The following is a 23,601-nucleotide window of genomic DNA, read 5'->3' on the forward strand; positions in this document are numbered from 1 at the left end:
ACTATTCAAACATAGAGCTTATTCATGTAGCATTTATCAACAATTTCTGTTTCAGACCACTGTAGCTGCTAAATAAATGGTTGATTAAATAAAATCCAACCTATTGGATCTATTTGCTTAATAATACCTATTCAAAGTTCGACTCAGACACCGGAATCAGTATCTTGTCAAATTATCATCCAAATATCACCTTAATGAGGGCATGATATGGGCGTGTCGGTGTGCTGTGCCCGCCCACAACAGTAACCACTCCTGTTTTATATGACTGATCCTGCCGCTCACTGTAGCCTTGTTGCTGTGGTTGTAGAGCAGCACATCAGAACCTTTATCCTTGGTGCAGTGAACATGTTTTCAATAGAATGCTCTCATTCCATGCATGCGTGAATAGACCGGCTGTAACCCACTGCCAGTGTTGCGGCGTGGCCATTGCCTTTGGTTCGGTTACCGGAAGATTATTCTACCTCCTCTTAATTTCTCGAGGGCTTTCCTACGAAGTGATTGCATAGTCGTAGCCGAGGATTCTCTTAGCTTTCCTTAGATAAAAGTAATAATTTCGCTGTAAGCCCCATTCACTGGGAACATGGCGAGCGACTCTCCGGCACGAAGTCTGGATGAAATAGACCTCTCCGCGCTGAGGGTAAGTTGAGAGATAAAATTAACATCACTGTAGCCTAACGGTTGTTGGGTGTTACTATACGTGCACCTGATGGTGCCCATGCCCTAGCAAAGAAAGTGTTGCTTAAAGCCGACCTGAACAAGTGGAAATGTTTCATTTCAGATTGCATCCTTTGTTTCCTGTGCTGACCTAACTGTTTCTTTGTTAGCCAACGCCAATATTACATTAGAGAAGATTTGTCCCAAATAGCTTTTTATTTATTTATTTATTTTTTACCGCACTGTAGCCTCTGATGAGTTAGCGTTTCTCCATCAAAATCCAGCTAACCGTGTCTACACAATCTAACGAAGCCTGCAACCTTTATCAGTCACTCTCATTTACAATAACAAAAAAAAAAAACATATTAGGATTATGTCTGGTAACAGTAAGATTTTAGTGTTTAGGCTGACAGTCCAAATGATTTGCGGTGATAAATGCTCTCCAAAAGCCTTTACTAAGACACACTGATGTAGGATATAAAAGTGTTTTGTAGCCAAATATGAATACTAGAACTCGAACGAATGGCATGATATGATTGTTTAGACAGTCGTGTGAATAATATTTGTAGACCATGTCACCAAACCAAATGAATCCCTGTAGTCTCTTGTCGTTCATCGCGTAAATCTAGGCTCAGAGCTCACTGCTGGACCCAATTCTTTTGTTCGCCTAGTGGCTTCAAAATCCTCCTCGCTGCACGCTTGCAAGCAAGGGCTGGTATGTGGAAGCGCACATGACATTTATGAAGGCTATAGAGCTTCATGATGATGGGCGTTCAGAGTTACTGAAAATATCATTCAATGGCTCCAACCCTACAACCGTGAACATTTCTCAGTGTGGCCATGCGAATTTTAGTTTGCGTTTATTTTAACACTGTAACGAAAATCTTAATGAACGAATAGCCAAAGTCCTAATAGGCTGGAAAAATGATCACGTCTTTTTAGAATTTAGGCCTTCTCTTTGATTCATAAAACGAGTCACAGGTGTATAAGCTATATACCTATAACTGGGCGCCATCTATATCTTTATGTACAAATGAATGCCAGACTGGAATTCTGTATAAAATGTGAGAATACCCGCACCATGTACAGCCGTTTCTTCTGGTCAGGTGTTGCCTAATGATTGGTAGATTTAAGGTCATTTCCAATGATTGTGTGCAACTAAAGATGCCTTTTCGCAAGAAAATGGGAAGTGTGATTGCTCAGCAGAAGCAGAGGGTCACGAGGAGTAAATCCACGGATCAGACAGGAAAATAAAAGCAATGCACAGGAAATTGTGACAGAATTGTGATGAACAAACCATGCAAGAACACATATATCGAGAAAAAGACATCTCTACTATTATCATTACATTACCATAGTCACGCAACATCAGTCAGCATCTTCTCTGCAGGCACAGTGTACACACGCATCACATACATGTGCATTCTATATGTATACAGAACACAATAGATTTTTGTTAATCAGTACATTTTATGTAGGTATGAATGCAATTTCTTGGTGTACTCTTGTATATTTTGTTAAACAAAGAATGTATGCACGTGTGATGTGAAGACAGATGGGCGTTAACACAGTTTTATACCTGTCAAACTGTGCCGATTAAACAGAGTTTGTAGTGTGCTAAAGCCAGCTGCCTTCGCTTTCTTTATGTTTCTATTCTATTATCACTACACACTTTTTGCAATAGGATGATTCATATGTCCTAACCAATTTATGTTCTAATATTATCAGCTGTTGCGAAAAACGTAGCCACACAAAGCATACTCAGTTTTTCACTAGCCTACTTACATTTGAAAGAGAGTGGTAAAATATTTCTGCAGATGCCTGTTTTAAATATTTCATATAGGAATTCACAGACTTGGTGATCTTTTTACGCACACAATGAAATGCCTAAGCATCTTTAGGCTACCAAGGAGAATGTTGGTACAGTTGTACACAAATGTTTGCAAGCATCCACATCAAAGTGAACCACTTGTCTTTGCCACTGACAGGCTCATATAAGTGTCTGGCAACATGGAAAGGTTCCCACCAGAGATACTGTAGGCCTGTGCCTTTGTCTGCCACAATAACTGTAAAAACAAAAACCTAGAAAATGACAGTTTCTACAGTCATTAGTTTAGCTCTCTCTTCACCCATATCCGGTTTTAGGAGTAATTGTAATGCTGACATCCAATGCTTAGCATTTTGTTAGTAGCTTAGCAGCTCTGTCACTTCCTATGTTACAATTTATGTAGATGACCAATCAAAACGATCGTGACAGACATGTTTAAATTCATGACTGACCCGTTAGAGCAGCTGTGTGTACACAAACTAACATTAGTGCCCTATTGTAGGTTGTTATCAGGTGAGGTGGCTAACAATAGCGGTTGAATCGCACTGCTTTGGCCTTCCATCTACCTAATTAATGAGTAGTTGGTTATCGTGGACATATCGTAGAGTACCTTGCCACTGTGAATCCAAGAAAAACATCAGCTGAATGTAGGCTGTTAACAATCCACAATGTTTTAAAGATCAAAAGCCAAACAAATTACATTTCTAGTTTCCATCTTGATTTATTTTTAGCATTGCAGAGCAAAACACACCAGTGCACAAGTTTAAATGCTTGCACAAAATAAAAAATATAAACTTAAGAAGAACTAAAGAGATATTGGAGTGTAGCCCACAGTTCATATTGCATCAAGCTAGCATAGAAAAGAGGCACAGCAAGGCAGAGCTTCTAGGTTTCATGGCAGCTCCTGTGCTCCGGTACACCGCACAGCCCCAGGAGTGCCATTTATTAGCTTCCACAACACATATACACATTCACACACTCAGGACGACGATGGTCACATTACACTTACGGGTACATTGACAGTACACAGACATGCTAATCTTACACAATAAACTAATATTGACTTAAATCAACATAACATTTATTTTGTCTAAATGATAAAATCACACATGCTATCTTCCGACACAAAAGGGATACGCTACAGATACACAACCCTATCCACTACAGCATAAACAACACAACACCCGGTGCATACTAGTAGGCTAAGCAACAGTCTGACCCCCAACACACTGCAATATCACGAGCAGTAAGACAATATTTTAGACAGGCCATCACAAGCAGGAAACTGTAAGCATAGATGTGTATAAGAGAGGTATTGGGTCTGCTGCAGTAGTGGGTTACTGTCTGATTTTACTTCCCAGGAAGCAGGCACAGATCAGATGTTTTGTCTCTGTGTTTCACAATACTGTTTCAATATACTTTACTGTACTGTTCACATACAACATGCATTCAAGTTATGTCTTTTGCCAAATACATGGAGATGTGGTTCTGCTATTACAGGATGGTTTTACGTCTGTGGTAGATAAGCTTCCTGTTAAAGAGATAACAAGCTCCTCGTGTTTTTGTTTATTGACTTTATCCTACCGGAGCACGTGATTCCGTGGAAGTCTTAGGGCAAGGTCTTGTTTTTTTTGTCATCATGCAGCCTGTTTCCACATACTCTATTGTTCTGTATGTGTGTGCTGACACACGCATGTACATGCTTGGAGAAATGAAGGGTGGAGAAGTAGGTCATCTAGAAGTGGAGCACTATCAGGAGCAGTTGGCAAGCTTTTTATTGTGGCATACTGTACACCCAGATGCACCATTCAGAATCGAGCTCTGTGAATGGTATAAGGGTCTACAGTGCCCCTCATAAACTAAAATATAAGGAATATCAACTTTGATTACTTCAGACTTACAAGGAAGAATACGTCAAGGACAGACATGCATGAGTCATATATTAAGTATGACTGCTGAAAGGCTACTCCAAGTGGTGCAAACAAATTAAAAAGCTTATGAACCATACACTTTTGGAATTTTCCACTTAATAGTTGTGGGCTGTGGTAAACTGTGGATAACTGAAACCATAGTTAATTAATTGGTGGACTTGGCTCCACTATAAGTTTATTAATTTGGTCTCCTCCCTTCCAATGTCACTTGACTGTCTGTAATGCTGAAGACATGGGGGACATATGCAGAAACAGAAAAAATGTATTGATTCTTTTTAGCTCAATCATAAATGCAGAGCACATAGATTTCACTGGAAAATCCCTTTTTAGATATACCTTATGGAGTCACCTTCTTGCTCTTCCTTTTTTGTTACTAGAAAAGGTTTGTACGGATGTGTGTATGGGCAGTGACACCTGCCAAGTGAGCCTTACATACCATGGCCAGAATAAACCCTCTTCGTGACCTACTGATCTGACGTCACCCATTATAACATAGATTGAGGGGTGTGTGCACTGTGAGGGCCCTTCAGAAGATGCCATGTGTAGCTTGAGTGAACTGTTGGTAGGGGCATCTTTTAGAGGAAATGAACAAGTGGAGCTTGCTTGAGGAAAATGTATTGACTTGAAACTGTAGGACAATTAAAGTATCATCTTCATAGGATGTATCTGAGAAATGGTGTAATTTGAGAGTGGATGCTATGTGTTCCGTGTTATGTTAATGTCATTGATGTGTCCCTTTCCCAAAACTGGAAGTGAAGGAGTTGCGCAAAATCTTTTACTTCTTTTCTGGCTCAGGCTGTTGTGTCTGGCTTCACTATGCTAGAGAGCGAGAGGTGGGGGAGGGGAGGGGAGGGGAGGGGGTGAACGGCTGGTTTCTAGCCTAGAGCACTAACTGTCCTCAATCCTCCCTCCTCCCTCTCCTCCTCCCCCCCTCTCCCCACTGTCACTGTGCCCCCTGGTCGACGCCCGCTGACCCACTTCCTGTCTGTGTCTGCAGAGTCAAGTGTGAGGACTACTATTTGTGTTTATTTGTTTGGTGTTTGTTCCCCTTTATTAATCAGTGAAACTGCGAAGTTAAGTCTAGAAGCTAATAGCTGTCAACTTCTGACAGGAGATTGGATGTTTTTGTGCCACATGCTTCGCCAAACCATGTCTTTTGATGTGGATATTTATAGTGAGATATCCATTTCATCAGAGCCAAGGATTATGTCTGTTTAGTTGTTTTTTCCACAGTATGTGTAGCGCTGTTGTTGGAATAATAATAATAACCATTATCTTGTGAGGATTACTTTAACCCCATCAAATAATATCTACGTTTATTCTACCCTTCTTTTTAAAGTAAAGACCTTTTGACAATGACTTTAAAATTCAATATTGTGTCCCTTTGGGATTGTTACTCGGATGAGGAAAAGAGGTCGCATAAGCCATTCAAGATGTCAGTCTTTTAGGGATGACCTCGTATAGGGGGTTGGGTGTATTGGATCAACACATAAGGCCATGGCTGATTTTTGCAACTGAAAGACTCTTTAGGACACTCTTTGAATATGTTTTTCCATTATAATTTTTTAAATAAACTGTGTTGGTGGATTTCTTTACTCTCTGTAAATTCCGTTGTGAATGTGTAAAATCAGTCAGTCACTGACTTACCACTCTAGCATAATTGGGGGGGGGGGGGGGGGTCGTTGAGTAATGTCATGTGAGCATCAGCAGTGCGTCAGACACCACATGAGTGTGGTGAGCAGTGAGTCGTTATGGTGTCTGTCAATGTGTGTGTGCGTCTGAGTAGAAAGAGACCAACTGCTGCATGACTTCTATTTGATGAGGAAATGAAGGAAAGCACTCATAAGGCATCCCATTCAACCACGTCGGTTAGTCTTTCAAATAAAGCTGCAGCTGCTTTGGTTTTAGCATGTCGTGAATGGCCTAACCACTGTGGTCAAGCTCACTTGGACTGTAGATGACAAAAGCAATGTGTGACTATGACTGCTCTTACACAAACTAAAGTGTGTAGGCATTTTTTTCCAGCTGATTTTGCTAAAACATGTTGCAAGCTTTACAGGCAGAAACCCATTTGCTTAGCATTGACCTGTGTTTACTTTAGAGTTCATTCTTTTCATTAAGCCTCTAATGTGAATGCAAAGATGACAGTAGAGAAGTGATTATCTAATATGGCTGTGCACTTCGGTCAAAATCAGTATATTAAGTGGTCTTGGACATGACTCCAATGGCTGTGAATTAATGCAGGTCTGGTTTGCAGACAAGGCTTGGCTGAAACAAGACCTCCTAAATGTCTTCCTTTTTTTTTCTCCCATCCTCACCCACCTAGATAGCCAATCTGAATGCATTTTGAATGAACTCGTTTCATGTTTAATGGAACACAGCTGAGAGAGAGAGATGGATCTAGAGAGAAGGAGATGGAGAGGGGGAGAGAGAGAGAGAGAGAGAGAGAGAGGGCATACACTCTCTCAGATGCTCCTACATTTTACATCTCTGGCTCCCACTCTCAAACTTGATCAGCAGCCGCCTTGACGTGGGGGGGGGGGGGGGGGATCAAACGTGTCTGGAATACTTACGAAAGTCTGTCCAAAAGAGAAAAGCAGAAAAGATGGGTGGGAAAATAAAAAAGAGCAAAAGGCGCTGGACAAGAAGATGATGAACACGGAGGGCACGGCCTGCCTGTCTGCTGACTCAGCTGAACAGAGGGGCCGTGCTGTCAGCCCGTCTCGTCAGACAAAGACGGGGTGTAGCGAGAGATGACAGGGGGGTGGGGTGGCAGAGAGGAGGAAGGAGAGAAGGTGAAGGTGTATGAGTTGAGAGGAGGGAATTTCAGTTGTTGTATTGTTTGCCTGAGGATACAAGAGAGTGAAGTAAAAGCAGATGGGGTTGAAGGAAATGGCCACAGATGCCTACCCTGTCAGACTTGAAGAGGTTGTTCATATTAAGTGCCTCCTCAGTGTATTTGAGAGACAGTAAGTGACAAATAGTAAGTGAGGTGAAGAATTAACAATTATTTTGAATTCCATGATGCCACCATTTCTCTGACATCACTTTGGCATATAGCAACTGAGTGTAGCATGGTAGGTTTTAGTATTTTTGTAATTAAATCACCCGCAAACATCATATAATGATGTCTGTTTCGCTTTGTCTTAGGTAAAGTGGTTTATCTGTTTTTTTATTTCTGTGTTTTTGATGTGTACTTTTGTGTGCCTGTGTGTGTTTAAGTTGTTTATGTATGTCTGAGATGTTGTGGTGTTCAATGAGACTGCATGCCCCCTGCTTTGACAGTATCCCTACCTGTGTGTGTGTGTGTGTGTGTGTGTGTGTGTGTGTGTGTGTGTGTGTGTGTGTGTGTGTGTCTCTTGAGTTCACTCGGGGATGGCTGGCCCCCTGAAGGGCAGTCATGTTTTTTTAAGCCTGGGAGGAGAACGAAAAACTGTCTGGACACCTGCTGCTCTGTGTAGTCCCTGTGCCACTGCCCCAGACTATGGATTACTGTCTGTGTGTGTGTTATGCCGCAGCTGTTGCAAGGTTCTCATGCGCACACACACACACACACACACACACACACACACAGACTTCCTCCTCTTCTATGGTATTTTAATGTGTTCAGGTACGAGGTGTGATGTCAAATCCACTCAGATTCAAAAGACTAGAGATGCATTTGTCTCACGTCTCCACTTGAAAGACCACACACCCACAGATCTTCAGATAATATAATATTTGCTTCTCTTCAGATTGAAAAGGCCAAACACTGATGCCAATCCAAACAGAGAGCTCCTCTCCACCTGCTCCGTCTTGTCTTCATCTCTCAGTCACTTCCGTGGAAATCAGCGTTAGCTTTCAAACGTTTGTGCCAGAGGCTTCCCTAGCTCAGACTCTGTTTGCTTTGTCCTTTCAGCAAAGTCATCTATTCAGAGGAACACCAAGCCTGCCCAAACGCACACACACACACACACACAAACCACCTCCCATCCAAATTCTTCATCTCATCCAACGCGAAAGGGTGTGATTGTACAAGCCCCAAACACCAGAGACTCGGATTAAATGGTCAATGCTTTGAAGTGCAGTGAGTGTTTGAGTATGGCATGAGTCAGAGACCCATAGGGAGCTTGTGAGTTCAGGTTGGGAATGTTAGGCCCTCTCTTATGGCAGACTGTGATAAGCGCCGTGTGTATGTTTGTCTCACTCTCTGGTTTTAATTCCAGGGCTACCTTTTCTTTCGGGGTTGATAAGATGCTTAAGACTCCTAAATGCAATCAAAATCAGACGTGCCCTCTTGCCTGATTTGTTTCTATTCCGTGTTGATTGTCATGTTTTACCTGATGTATTAGGTGGAAAGGTTCTCTCAGGCTCTTTTTGATTCAAGCAGTTTGGATAATCTTAGTACTAGTGATATTGGCTTCATGCATACATAAGCTTAATACCTGTGGTATTTAAACACTTGTTGCCACAGTTTAAACTGGTATAGAGGAAATGGCTGGATGCTAGGTATGCCCCAGGTGCCCTGCTGGTAAATGTCATTACTTTCTGGTACCAGTCAGTGAGCTGTTGCTGCGCAGCCTTACAACTCTTAAACCACAGCCATGCTTTACCAAACCTTAACCATGTCCTTCTTTTTTTTCCACAGGACCCTGCTGGCATATTTGAGCTGGTCGAATTGGTGGGCAATGGGACATATGGACAGGTGTACAAGGTAGGATACCTCTCAGACGCACCAGTTCAACAAATCATGCCAGTCCCACTGCCTGGTCTTTAAGTTGGTGATGCAGGGTCTGTGTTGGAAGATGTGGCTCTCTCAGGCTGCAGTATGGTTTTCAAGCTCTCTGAATCTTGTGACTCTCCTTTTCGATCCTCAGCTCCGAGAGGATATCGTAGCTTTTCCTGAATATATGTCTGTTCTGTTCTCTCTCCTTCTGTATCATTTTAACTAACACACACACACACACTCATTTCATTGTTGCCAAGAGGAGAACGAAGGGAAATAAGGGGGGGGGGGGGGGGGGGGACTTGATGTTTGGGGCTGCATGAAGGAGCTGTCAGAGACTTGAAAGGGGTAGGTTATTTTAGCTTTCCTCTGCAGTGCAAGTACAAAGGAATGTTCTGGATGCCAGTGTGTTTCTGTGTGTTGTCACCAGGGTTTTGGCTGGTGCTGGTGCTGGTATTCCTGGCTAATACCCAGGAGGGTGGGCTCCCACTAACTTAGTCTTTGATGTGGATCTGTACCACAGTCAGCCGCTTCAACCTCTGCAGCTCTTATTTTCTAAAAGAAAAAAGAAAGGGAAACTGTGTTTAAATGTAGTGTTAAACACTCCCTCAGTCTAATAGTATGTCAATTCTGTTTAACCCTCTTTTGAGCTTTTATCCTTCTCTAAAGCCAGCACATCACACATCGCGTCTTAAATTGAAGTAATGCTGGACCTCATTACATTTTTTATGCCCTGGTAGAAAAAAAAAAGTAAGCTCCTAAGAATGTTCGATTTATCCCCTGCCATAGCCGAAAATGGAGGGGGGTTGGGCTGGTCTGGTACTTGGTAATGACACTGTGATTAAAATCGGCTCAGTGTCTGTTTGCTGCCTCACCACTTCCATGGTGTCTGTCATGCTGAGTGAAAGCAGCTCTTCTGCTGATAGAGTGTTAAATAATTCAGTGAGGCAAATTTACAATGAGGGGAGGCGGGCTCTTGCTATATTGTGTGCTCTCTCTCTCTCTCTCTCTCTCTCTTCCTCTCCTGCTCTCTATTTCTCTCAGAGAGGGCTGCAAGGCTGCTTTTGCTCTCTAAAAGGCGCCAATGACGTGGCCATGGGCTAGTGCTGGGAGATGGGCCCTGAAATTAGCCTTTTTAGTGGGAGTATTAACGAAGCCTGTGATATCTCTGGCGCACCCCAGCACTCCCAACGCAGCTGAGGGCAAACCACCCAACCGAGCCGCCCACTCTCTCTGTCCGCCATACAGCTCCCCTGGCCCGCCATACAGTTCCCCTTGCCCACAAGACCACAGTTCCGGGGGTGAGAGGTGGGAGGCAGGAGTCCTCTTCACTGGTCTAGTTTGGTGCTGGCTTCAGCCAGAAGCAAGGTCACGGCTCCAACTCAAAGCTGCAAAAGTGTATACGGGAAAAAATAAGCTTCAACTCCACTTAAATGTGAGTCTCGTCTGTAGGAAAAAGTGGTGACCGTAAACATAGCACCAGTTCTCCAGGGTGGCTGCTTGTATTGATTGTTATGTAGTGCCTTGAATTACCTGAGTCACTGGACATGGGGGGGGGAGGTGGTGGTGTTCATAGCTTAAGCATTTACTTGATCGGTTTGTCTTTTGCTTTGGTCCCTCTGTTGCCAGTAGATGGCTGTTGGTATCAGTCTGAACTGGAAGTGCGCTTCCTCTATCTCCGTCTGTTTATTTAGGGTGCACTGAAACTGCTCTCATTAACGTTTTAAATGACATACAGCTTAACACGGAAACAGGAAAAACATCAGTCTTGTTGTTATTAGACCTCAGTGCAGCCCTTGACACTGTTGAAGATTAAATACTTACTAACCGAGCGTGAGGTCATTGCGGGAAATATCAAACTGAGGCTTCCGCATATCGATGTCGTTTGTTTTTTTTAATCAGTGTTTACACTTTTCTGCTTTTTTATGAAGTTTTGAATTTCATCCTTGCTGTTGATGTTTTCATTTTCATTTGGAAAGTTAAACTCAGACTCAGTTATCACTTTCATTCATTTGGACTTTTTCATGGGAGGGCAACATGCAATTCTGTGTTCCCCCTTCGAGGAGGGCAATACGCAGGTAGCATGACTATGCATAAGCCAATCAGAACGCTTGTACTGTTGTTGCCATATAATAAAATACATTACTACACAGTCTAGATCTAGAACATTGGGTTGGATGGTGGACAAGTGGCTCAGATTTTACTAGCAAGACAGGAGCTTGTTGGAGCTGTTGCCATTTGAAACTATACGCCAACACCAACATCCTTGACCTGTGGTGTCCCCCAGGAGTTGATCTTGGGGATCCCGCTTGGACATATAATTAAAAACAATAAGATTTCATAGTTATACTGGAGACACCCACATTTTCTGAGCCCTCTCACCTATGACTAAGGTCCCCTAGAGTCTCTTTGTCAATGCATTGTCCAGATTAACAGCTGGATGTCTCAGAATTCCCTCCAGTCCAGATGACTTCAAAGGTGCCCCTCCTGTAGCCAGTTCTAAATCTAGACTTAAGACCTAACTGCTGTCATGCTTTCTATTTACTGTTTGGATGTAGTGGGTTAGGGTTATTTTATCAAAATCTTTTCCTTTTCCTGTAATGCATGTTACCTTTTAACGTATTATTTATCTGCTCATTTCTAATGTACTTTGAATTGCCATTGTTTGAATTGTGCTATGTAAACAAACTAGCCTTGCCTTGTCTTGTTTGTTTTCAAGGAGTCTAAAACAGTCTACAGTAATGAACAGGGGAAAATAAAAGAAAGGGAACAAATACTATTTACTTAAGTGGGCAAGTTGTCAAAGAAAAGATTTGCACGGAAGGCAAATTCAGAGCTTCAGCTAGGGTTTTTTCTCCTGGTGGAGCACTAGCTCGTTCAATCCTCTTTAAAATCCTGGAGAGTTCCTCCGTCCCCCTCAGTTATTCCCTTTTGAGGACTGGGGGAAGAAGAGAATGTTGGGCTCTCAGACTTGGAGTGTGCTTGGACTGTCTCCACTAACAAGTGCTCAGCAGTATCGAAAGATTTAGTTTTTCTTGTTTCTCTTTTAGCTCTATATTTAGCGACCCCAGATACCACAGAGGCATCTGTTGTCAGGTCACAGCAACTTATCGAGTTTGCTCATTCATGTATGTGTGGTGTGACTTTTTGTATTGTGTCCACCTGTGTGTGTGTGTGTGTGTGTGTGTGTGGTTTGAATGCACGTGTGTGTGTGTGTGTGTGTTCCTGTTTCATCTGCCACAGTGTTTGTGTTCTCATTTGACCTCGCTATCTCTATAGCCCTGCCAGCGGCCAGGCCCACGTTTCCACTTTTCCCCTTTGCCTGGAGTGGTCATAGTGGAAGAGGGATGGGGAAGATGGCGCATCTTTAATCTCACAGGAGCATGAGAGTGGCTTCCCGTGGCCCTAATGATGCTCCAGTTCCCTCGCTGTGCGGCCGGGGGGTTGTGGAGGACCAGGGCCTGTCAGCGCCTCTGATGGCCTCATCAGCTTTCAGCTCAGTCTTGCTCAGGAGGGCACACATGCGTGTCGCCCACTGGGAGGTCCCACATTGCTCTGTCACAGAGTATCGAGGTCGGAGCCTGATTGCACCTTTGTGGGGACAGGAGCTAGTATAATATTAAAACAAAGTGTTACATTCAATTCAGTTTTCCCATTGAATGGGTTGTTTCGGTTGTAGCTGGTAAATGGTGTTATTGCATCCTTTACAAGTTCCACAATTACTGTATCACCAGTGCTCTTTGGAGGATTAACCGCTAGAAGCAACAACAAGAAGAGGTAATATGTCGAATAGAGCACAGTGAAATAGCCTAGGCTATATAACATGACCATTAAAGTGGATCAACAGTATTTCTTTTGTATATTAAACTGAAAAAAGTTTTAGGTGTTTTATTGCTAGTCACCAAAAGATGGTCTCAACTGCATTATGGAACAGTGTGCCAGCATGTGCAAGGATGGGAACCACAGGTATAATTTCTGTTTTAGCCCTCCCAGACTTGGCTGCTAGTTGTACTGCTAAGGGACCTTTGTAAATGACTCTAAATCAGATAAAGAGTTTCAAGGTTAAGACTGACAGCCCATTATTTTTGAGGAATTTCTCCTAAATCGGGAAGTTAGGAGCTACTTTGAACCTTAAGATGCTTTGTGAGTGTGAGCCCAAGTCTTTGCAACTAGCCATCTTTTTAAAATGGTCTCCTCAGCCTTGGTGGCCTGCCCTTCATAAAGTTATCCCTGCTGTCCCCCATCCCCCTTCCTGCCTTGTGTGAACTGTGCCTGTTCAAGCAGTTTGAAGTGTACCTTCAGTTACCATCAGCTGCTGTTAGAGGCTGTAGAAACCAAGGAAGTGGTCTTTTTTGAAATCACATTGACCTACTTTACTCTACGCTACTGAGCAGCAAATATACTTCCACGGCTCACCAGTGAGCAAAACATGCTCAGTTTTTCGCAGCTCTATAGCAACAAGCTTTCACTTTTAACTCTGAATCCTATCTGTCTGCCTAGCAGTAGCGTTCCAGTCCTCCTTTTCCTTTGAGTCAGCCTTCTCCTCCTCCTCCTCCTCGTCTTGATTTTGTAGAGGCCTTTTAGTTGGCTTGTCACTGAATGCTACATCTCTGTTCACCCTGTCATTTCACAAGCAGAGAGATCCTAGACGATTTTCCCAGACTGAGCACTGTGAGACACGTTCTGCTCTTGTCATCCTAATCTGTGAGGGAAGGAATTAAATGGGATTAACGAGCCGTCGCCTGTAAAACAGACCTCAGAGATCCTGAGCTGTTTATTATGATGCTGCAGGAGGAATTTCTGCTTCAAATCTCTCGGGAAGGGTATTCAAGATAAAGCACCTTTTCATGTCCCTTCCCAAACTCCAGCCAATATTTGGGTTTTGAATTTTTATTTTTTATTTTTTATTTTTTTACCCCACCGCTGGCCTTTTCAGGTCTTTTTTTTAACTCTGCCATCGCTCCCGCTTGTAATTCTCAGAGAACCACTTCTCCTGCCAGTACTTTATTTTGGTCTATGTTCAGCTGGCTTTGTACACCCAGAACCCATGCTCTTGTATTCGAATGAATCGGCAGTGGCCACAGACAGGTCTCTGGAAGAATGCGGCTGGCTGGGTTGGTTGGTGGTGGCTGGTGAGGACAGTGAGATGTACGTGCCTCCTGGGCCCTGCTTGAAGGCCACCTCATGTTCAGCCCTAAGTCAGCCCACAGTCTGTCCACACAGTCATAAACACACATCTGGGTCCTCTGAATCGGACAGACACACACAGACACACAGACACAACATTCAAACAATAAAGTGGTTTAGTTTGACCGGCTTGAGGGACTTATTGGACACACAGAGAGGTGCTTGAGTATCTCCAGGTCATTGTGTTGTGGCCTTTTCTGTCTACCTCTCACACAAACCCTCTATGGGGATGGATAATGCTGACCTTGGGATAAATGAATGTAATGAAACTTTTACTTGCTGAGCATTGTTATACCCCCTGCAAAAATGAGCTCTTAAATGTATTGATTGAATCCCCCTTGTAGTTCCTTTTCCAATGTCTTCATGATCCTATTATAAAGATGAAGTCAGTAGCAAGTGTCAGAATAGAAAGTAGATTGATGTCAGTTGTGGACCTCCATAACTTCATAGAGTTTTTTGTTACCTGCAGTTTACAAAAGAGCTCTTGTGAGTGTGTGGATATATGCAGTGATACACTCATACTTTGAGAGTCCAAAGTTAGTTTTAAAATAGTAGTTATTGGTTCTAGAGATCTCTGTGATTTTGGTTTTGTTTTTTACATTTCTGCTAGTGCTCATACTGTACTTTGTGGAAAATAACAGCATTTAAATATAGCCATTTAGAGGAGTGGATTGCTCTGAATATAGAAAAAGATTGCCAAGGATAAATAATTTAGTGCTCCTAGTCCATGCCCTTGAATATTTAAAGACTCTTTCTTCTCTTTTGAAGACACATGTGCCATATATGAGTGCTGGTTGCGCCGTCTTGTCGCAGGGTCCTATGGTGACTTGTACACACCCCATTCAAATGAAATGAAAAGAATCTTCTGGGACGCTGCAGGAACGTCGATCATAACGGTCTCTCATCTGAGACGTATGGTCGATCATGAGACCATTCTCGTGCCATGTGTTCGTGCCGTGTGTGCATCAGTTGGGACGTCTCCCTCAAGGTTGAAGATGAAACACGCTGGCTTAGATTGCGTTAAGAAAGAAGATCCTGACGGAAAAGGGACACCTCAGTCATTTTAAAAACGTCCTCAGAAGTGATCTGTACTCTTCACACGCCCTCTCTTACAGGTCTCACAAAACAGATTGCCCTCACCCTCCCCCAGCAGCGCCATCGCTGAGCTGTCCTCTAGTGTAGCCTGCTTCTCGCTGCAACTCTCCATGCACTTCAAAGCTCGCGGCAAAAAAAATGAGTAAGTGCCTTGTCTTAAATGGGCCTCATTTTTGGGGTCACTGCTGGCACTTCTTGCTTGTGACATTGTAAAATTGTGCATAATACCAGGGAGCTGATACAATGAATAACTGTGTTTCCTCAAACCCCTCGGACGTGGATAAGGCCACCATGAATCCTTTTGTCAGGCTGCATTAAGATACAGCAGGACCATTAACATTTCTCCTTTTTAACTTTCTCCAAAAAAGTTGTACAAGTATAAAAATGATGTGTTGTGTTTTTTTATTGGGGGCTTTCCATATCTTTAACTGGCTTCAGTTAAACACACACACACACACACACACACACACAGACCTCATTATGTTCTGTAGAACTTTGCACTTTGTACCATTACATGCCACTTGAATGGCACCCAACCATGCCCTTTTGTATTGTGTTGAAATGTGCCTGGGAAATTAGGTTGCACGTGTGAATTTCGGGTGTGTCATGAAAAGTGGGAGATATTAAAAACGTGCCTGATGGCGATGCCTCCCACCTGCCTCTTCCACACGTGGTGGCATCTGGCGTCAGATAGATTAGCAGCAGATTAAAGTTGTATGAGTTATCATAATAATCTCTGCCCAAAGTGCTTATCTGAGGCTGTTTTTTTGCAGGGATGTAGGACACAAGGGCAGTTGTTGCATCCCCCATGCATTTAATAAGCCTTGTGTATGTCCACCTCCTATGTTTTCCTCAAGCTGCAGCGGTCACATGGGTTGTGCTGTGCGGTGCGGTCTTTTTTCGTCTCCAGGCTCGGATGGCCTCTGGCTCTTTTAAAGGAAGTTAAAGAGGCAGGAGAGCCGTGCAGTTTGTTCCGGAGTAAAACCGAGGCCTTGTTCCTCATGCCAGAAGAAGTAGTCTTTCACAGACCCTAACAAGCTTATCAAATATTGAAGAGGAAAGTTTTATTTCCTGTGTGTTTGTATGTGTATGGCTCTCTTTCTCTCTCTCTCTCTCTGTCTGTCTGTCTCTCTCTGAGATGTTAATGCAATGTATGAACCGAAGAACAAAAGCTTAACACTGCGGCTTTCTTCTCTTCCATTCCTTCCTGACAGTGAGTCTGTTTATTTGTTTTTTTCTTTCTTGCTCAATTCCCATCTTTCTTTCTGTCTTTCTTGCTTGTCCTTTTATAATGTCTAAAGCTGTCATCAGCGTATCAAGCCAGAGGTGTAACTTGACTTGCCCCCCCCCCCCCCCCCCAACTGTGCTTTGCTTTCCTTTCTTAGGTAATTTGTAAGGAAATCTCCCTATGAGACATGTCTGTCGCTCTCTCTCTCTCTCTCTCTCTCTCTCTCTCTCTCTCTGCTTTTGATTTTTTTCATGATGTACACTCAATAAATGAATATTACAGCTGAGAGGGAGAACAAGTTCGAGAGGTTTAATTTCCATGTGGTAGTGAGAGTTTGTACACCATACCCATTCACTGTGCTGAAGATCATCAAGGAGGTATTATGAATTCTGTGCATACATAATGTATACACAGTGCTCTGTTGTGGTCTGTAAAAGGATCAAACTGTGTGATGCATGCTACATCTTTAGGTTGTCTGAATGTTTGTTTTTCTTTTTACAGTAAGTAGACTTTGGTATGAGGAAGTTGTCTTCTTCAGAAAAACGTGTGATTGATAGGGCATCCAGTTGATATAGCTATTGTACATCAGTAAACGTGTCAACCTCCCTCTGGCCTGTAATGATTTAGATAGTGCTGTTGGGTGGAGCTTGTAATGCAGTGTTTGAATGAATGGGGGCAATTGTAGTGGTAAATGTTTCGAGGGAAATTCAGGGAGCTGGATAGGCGTACCTAAAGGTAAAAGTCCGCTTTATAGCAGACAAGTTTATCCAAAGGGACTTGCTTAGGCATCCTTTAGTGGCTGGAAATTAACTTGGGTCGACTGCTTAGAAAGTGGCAACTGTACACCACTGTACTACCAACACTCCTTAGTATGGAAGTCATTTGAATGCTTTTTGGGTGAAGCAGCAAAGTAGAACTCTTGCAATTTACTTCCGTAATCACTGCAAATGAGTCTGCTTTTTCAGTTTCCCCTTCTCAGGCCAATTTATAGCATATCCATCCTCGCTCATCCAGGGTTTTTGCCTTTAATTCCGCTTATGAGAGTAAGAAGTGTAATTGTACAATGTTTTATTCATTTTGTTTTGAATACGTAGGTGGGAATACCTGCTAGGCTCTAGGCCTGCGCACCTCCATCAGTGCCCATTAGGCTAGCTGCAGGGTCCTCAGCGGGGGACCAATGTTGCCCCATCCCAAAACATCTCCTGGTGGTGGGGCAGTAAACAAGGACGTCTCCCAGTCCCCCGCCGCAGCAAGCCTTCCTCAGGAGTTGCTGGCTCCCCATGACTTGTCCCTACTCCTCAACCAGAGCCAAAAACGTGCCTTCTCTGCTTCCTCAGACAACTCTCTGGTGACTGTGTAGCTCCTTGCCCCTCAGCCCTAACTCTAATTATGGGTTATTGACATAAGTAGCTCTGTAGGTATCATTCACGTAAAAATACTCCTACAGATGTATACAGAGACTGGAATTGAGGTATTGTAGAAGGTATCTGGTAACTTATGAAACCAATGAGATTCCCAGGAGTTCTCAGTACATGGGGCATTGGTAACCAGTCATGAAGAAGGAGTCTATGCCTGTTTAGCGCAGGTAAACCTTTCAGCCTCATCAGACCTATCAGTGGTCTGATCCCTGTTCTAAGTTAAGATTTGAAAAGGTCTTGGGAGGCTTTCTTCCCTTTTTGAAGTGTTTCCAAGGTACCTGATAGGTTTTCATCTTGGATTTGTTTCACACAAAGTGAAAGGGATCCATGTGAACACCACAGAAAAGCACTGTTAAAGAAAGCAAATGAGTTTTGCCATTACTATCGGTCTGTTGTGGCTGTTTTGCCTGTTCTCATTATGGACCTCAGCGGCGTCCAAACAGCGGGCAGTAAACAAAACTCCACTGAGCCCAGGTGTTCCGGGAGACCGCCGTATCTTATCATCTATCGCATTCCCTTGTTCCTCTCTCACTGGGAAAGAATGAAACTCTTTTAAGATTCTTTATTTCCTCTTCGCTTTCTTCTCTCAACAAGGAGGTAAGCTTTGCTGCAGAGGATTTGGGAGGGGGGGTTCCTGTTAACTCTCCCGCTGTCGTCCCAAAAGAGTTGGACCCTGGAGTGTCTCACCCTCCGTCAGCGCTGGCCTGGCAGCCCCTCTGTTTGATATTCACAGTGCACAGCTGAGCTGCAAGTCTAGGTTAAGCAAATGGGCCCCGGTGAGGGGGCTGTGCAGGGCTCCCCCTTCACACATGCCAGTCACGGAAGCCAACGCATGAGGGGTTTGTTGTTCTCTGGCTCTCTTCGAAACGCCATGCTGAAGATGGAGTGAGCATAAAGAGAGAGAGAGAGAGGGGGGGGGGGGGGGGTTGTTTTGGGATGTGTGAGTGTGTGTCTGGATGCCTGGCTTTTTACAGTGGGGTCAGTGTTTGTGGCAGGGATGGTGCCGGCATGCATTCCAGAGGCTCCAAGATAACATCAGGTGCATTTTGCATTTTACGTGACAGTGAGCATTGCACAGTAGAGACTGCAGGGCTAGGAGACAGACATGATTTAGCAGTTATGTCGCAACTTATTTTTTTGTTGTCCACAAACAAAAATGTCTGGGATTCCTTAATAGAATTTAGAATTCGTTACACTTGAGGTTTTGGTAAGGGTGAGTTTGAGGTGATGTGTGAGGGTTTATGTAAGGAGCAGACTATTATATAGTAGGGATGTTCACCTGACTGCTATCTGAATCTGCACTATCTAATTGCATCTAATTTGACTGTGTGAATAGTATGAGTGTTGAATAATACTCAAAGGTGATGTTTTGGATTGTATTAGATTATTACCTTGTGCATGGCATTACCAGGGGGAAAGCAATCCATTATTGTTTGTTTTCAGTTAAGAAAGAAGAGAAGCAGTCACCCTTGAAAAACCACTGTTTTAATAATTCATTTAAATGACCTTGGCTCACACAAATCTTTTTGCTTCCTTAGTGTGATGCTCTGGTATTTTTATTATGCCCTCCTTAAGGGTTCCAAAAGAGACTGCCAACTGACAAACATATTTGTTCCGTTGCCTTTGCAGATGTTCCCTAGTGTTAAAGATCTCAGATGCTACCTCATTGTTTTTAAATGGCAGCAATGACTGATGCAGCTGGTTACACATGGTCCTAAAGGTCATTATTGGCCACAGTAGAGGCATCACACTCACTCGCTCAAATGTGTGACGGTAAAATCAATAATACACCCACAACTACTTAGGTCAGTCTGGAAGAGCCTGGTGTGTTGCCATGGTGACATCAGGTGTTCCGGTGTGCCAGCCACTCAGCTGGCATCAGGGTGCCAATGGAATCCACCCCTTTGTTTCCCACCCTCCACCTATTTAGCCATAATGCAATTGCAGTGCCCTGATGGCCAGCCAAGGCTCAATAAGCACCGCCTGCTGTCAGTGATCCCCTGTTGTCATCCTCCTCCTCCTTGCCCTACCACCATCAATACTTGCTGTCTATAAAGACCTCCTTAGCAACAGTTGAGCAACTCATCAGATAAAGCTGGGACGCATTATAGGAGAACAAATTCCATCCAGAGGCTTTGCTTCATGCGGACTTCCATTGTTCTCCACTCTTCGTCCACTTCCTTTATCTCCTACCTGTGGTCTTTCCAGTCTGTCCCCTCCCTCTCGGGGTAACCGTTATCTTTCCATTCCTGCTCAAGTCTGGCCTTGAAACTAGTCTCTCTCTCTCTCTCTCTCTCTCTCTCTCTCTCTCTCTCTCTCTCTCTCTCTCTCATTCCCTTTTCGCTCCCTCTTTTCCTGTTCTCCTATGGTATGTAAATGGGTGTTATCATTCAACTGACGGCTAGCGTTGCTGGAGTGTAGCAATGTGCTGCTCCACCTGTCTGTCTTCCCTACTATTGCAAACTGGAGGGCAGGGGGGTTTGGATGGGGGGGGGGGGGGGGGGGTTGGATGAGGGAGGTGGCAGCTGGAGAGTGCCAGTTTCATCTCCAGCCCACCCCTCTAGCCTGTCTTTGGTGATGGTGCAGCAGGCAGGTCCTACAACGCAGCAGGGGAGGCTCGGAGGGCATCCATAAATTATCAACCCACAATAGAAAGTATGCATGCATGCATGCAGACGTGCTTGCGCCCATTTACACACATATTCAGACATCCATATGTAATAGTGAACACACACAAACACTCTTACACACACAGTTGCCTCAGCACTTGTCTTTAAATAGCATCCCCCTGATGTCAGGTTAGCCAAAGCACACTAGTTTCCTTTGCTATTTTTCCACCCTTGTCTCTGTGCCCTTTTGTTCCTCAATGAGTGGTGTGCATGCACTTGTGTGTGTGTGTGTCTGTGTGTGTCTGTTTGTGTTTGCATGGGACTTTCTTGCATATTTGACTGCATAAAGGAATGTTTTAGCCCTTGTGTGTTCCATATGTGCTTACACATAAGCTATGTTTGTGTGTGGGTGTATGTATGTGTGTGTGTGTGTGTGTGTTTTTATTTATATATATATATATAATTACACATGTATGTACCTCAAGGCAGTTATCTTTAAACTGCCTTAAGGGGCTGCCATGCCTGCAGTCCAGAGCTCTGCTGGTGGATTATGAGCTTGTCCCTGCCAGGAAGTAGAGGAAGCCTTGGGAGACTGGAGGGCCTGAGGCCACCAATTCCTTCTCTGAACCCTCCCTGCAGTGGCCGCGAAGGAGCATGTGAAGGGTCGAGGCACACTACGTTTCTTGCCGTCCCCTTCTTGCCCTGTTGGTTGTGTTTTGTGTTAGCGTGTTTTGTTGCCTTAGTGTTCTAGTTGGGTAGCAAAGGCGTTGTGTGGTGCTGCAGTAATCTGACACAGGCAGGTTTGGTGACGATACAGTGCACATCTATCAAAGAAAGTTCTCTTGTAAGTATTGTCTCTGCTCTGTTCTTAACCTAGCCTAAAGTTGAAGAGACCCTCAGGCGACACACTCCCCCAAAAGACTGAGATCTGAGATGTCAGGTCTCCAAATTGCACCATTTTAACTTATGTCAGGCTCCTACTGTGAGAGAAAAATGTTGCACCTCTTTACATCAGTTGAGAAGTGTCAGAAAAGAAGACTTATGGTTTTCAACCCACTGGGGAAAAAAAACAAGAAGAGTTCAAAGCAGGATGTGACTGATGTGCAGTTGAGACAGATACATGTTAGATATGAGTGACATCACACAGACTGAGCGATAACCCGTTTTCAGGCGGCTTCGGCTTCGGCTGATGGCCTTGCTCTGTCAGATGCCGTAAGTCATTGTGCAGTAATATCCACTGCTACTTCCTTTACCCATCATGCCCATGTATGTGATGCTCCAAACTGCTAAATCAATCCAGATGGCCGCAGATGGTCGCCATAGCAGCATGTTCCCCAGTTGTGAGGAGTGCCTCCCCGACCTTCGCTCATGTAGTGGGCTAGTCCTCATCTAATATAGAGGCGCTATGGGCTAGTCCTCATTTAATAAAGAGGAGCTATGGGCTAGTCCTCATCTAATATAGAGGCGCTAGTGGGCTAGTCCTCATCTAATATAGAGGCGCTCCTGCTAGTGGGCTAGTCCTCATCTAATATAGAGGCGCTAGTTGGCTAGTCCTCATCTAATATAGAGGCGCTCCTGCTAGTGGGCTAGTCCTCATCTAATATAGAGGCGCTAGTTGGCTAGTCCTCATCTAATATAGAGGCGCTCCTGCTAGTGGGCTAGTCCTCATCTAATATAGAGGCGCTCCTGCTAGTGGGCTAGTCCTCATCTAATATAGAGGCGCTAGTGGGCTAGTCCTCATCTAATAAAGAGGCGCTAGTGGGCTAGTCCTCATCTAATATAGAGGCGCTCCTGCTAGTGGGCTAGCCCTCATCTAATATAGAGGCGCTAGTGGGCTAGTCCTCATCTAATATAGAGGCGTTAGTGGGCTAGTCCTCATTTAATATAGAGGCGCTCCTGCTAGTGGGCTAGCCCTCATCAAATATAGGCGCTAGTTGGCTAGTCCTCATCTAATATAGAGGCGCTACTGCTAGTGGGCTAGTCCTCATCTAATATAGAGGCGCTAGTTGGCTAGTCCTCATCTAATATAAAGGTGCTCCTGCTAGTGGGCTAGTCCTCATCTAATATAGAGGCGCTAGTTGGCTAGTCCTCATCTAATATAGAGGCGCTCCTGCTAGTGGGCTAGTCCTCATTTAATATAGAGGCGCTCCTGCTAGTGGGCTAGCCCTCATCTAATATAGAGGCGCTAGTGGGCTAGTACTCATCTAATATAGAGGCGTTAGTGGGCTAGTCCTCATTTAATATAGAGGCGCTCCTGCTAGTGGGCTAGCCCTCATCAAATATAGGCGCTAGTTGGCTAGTCCTCATCTAATATAGAGGCGCTACTGCTAGTGGGCTAGTCCTCATCTAATATAGAGGCGCTAGTTGGCTAGTCCTCATCTAATATAAAGGTGCTCCTGCTAGTGGGCTAGTCCTCATCTAATATAGAGGCGCTAGTTGGCTAGTCCTCATCTAATATAGAGGCGCTCCTGCTAGTGGGCTAGTCCTCATCTAATATAGAGGCGCTAGTGGGCTAGTCCTCATCTAATATACAGGCAAAAAAGGGCAACAATCAATGAGCAGGGAGATATTAGAAGAAACGTTATATGTTGTGTGGAGATGAATTATTTAATACTGTATTGCAGATTCATCGAAGTGTGTTGTGTGAAGAAAAGCTCATTAAAGTGGTCAATAGATCGCTTAAAGGAAGGCTGTCAGCAGAGAAACTGTTGTGCAATATCAAATGAGCCATTGTCCTTTGTTGAAGATGCTCAAAGATGCAGCCTAGGGGTAGAAATATTTCGTTGTGTTGTGTGTGGGTGTGTATAGAGAGCCATTGTGGGTGATGGCATTGCCTTGGATTGCACTGTAGCATCCATCACACAGCCATGATGTGTAAAATCCCATTTCTATTGATCGTGCCCAAGCCCAAAGAGCGGGAGAGGGCTGGAATGAGAAAGATTAAAA

At 44.0% G+C, this 23,601-nt stretch overlaps 1 protein-coding gene across 1 annotated transcript in view; it reads left to right on the top strand.

Moving 5' to 3' along the window:
• The first annotated feature begins 329 nt into the window (after nt 1-329).
• Nucleotides 330-23,601, top strand: part of tnika (TRAF2 and NCK interacting kinase a) — a 71,169-nt gene continuing 47,897 nt past the window's right edge. The window contains exons 1-2 of the mRNA XM_080837353.1: nt 330-637; nt 9,041-9,106. Coding sequence (XP_080693479.1) covers nt 581-637; nt 9,041-9,106 — 123 coding nt within the window. The 5' untranslated portion in view covers nt 330-580. The remainder of the gene's footprint in view (nt 638-9,040; nt 9,107-23,601) is intronic.

Source organism: Sprattus sprattus (genome assembly GCF_963457725.1).
Source record: "Sprattus sprattus genome assembly, chromosome: 4".
Taxonomy (NCBI): Eukaryota; Metazoa; Chordata; class Actinopteri; order Clupeiformes; family Clupeidae; genus Sprattus; species Sprattus sprattus.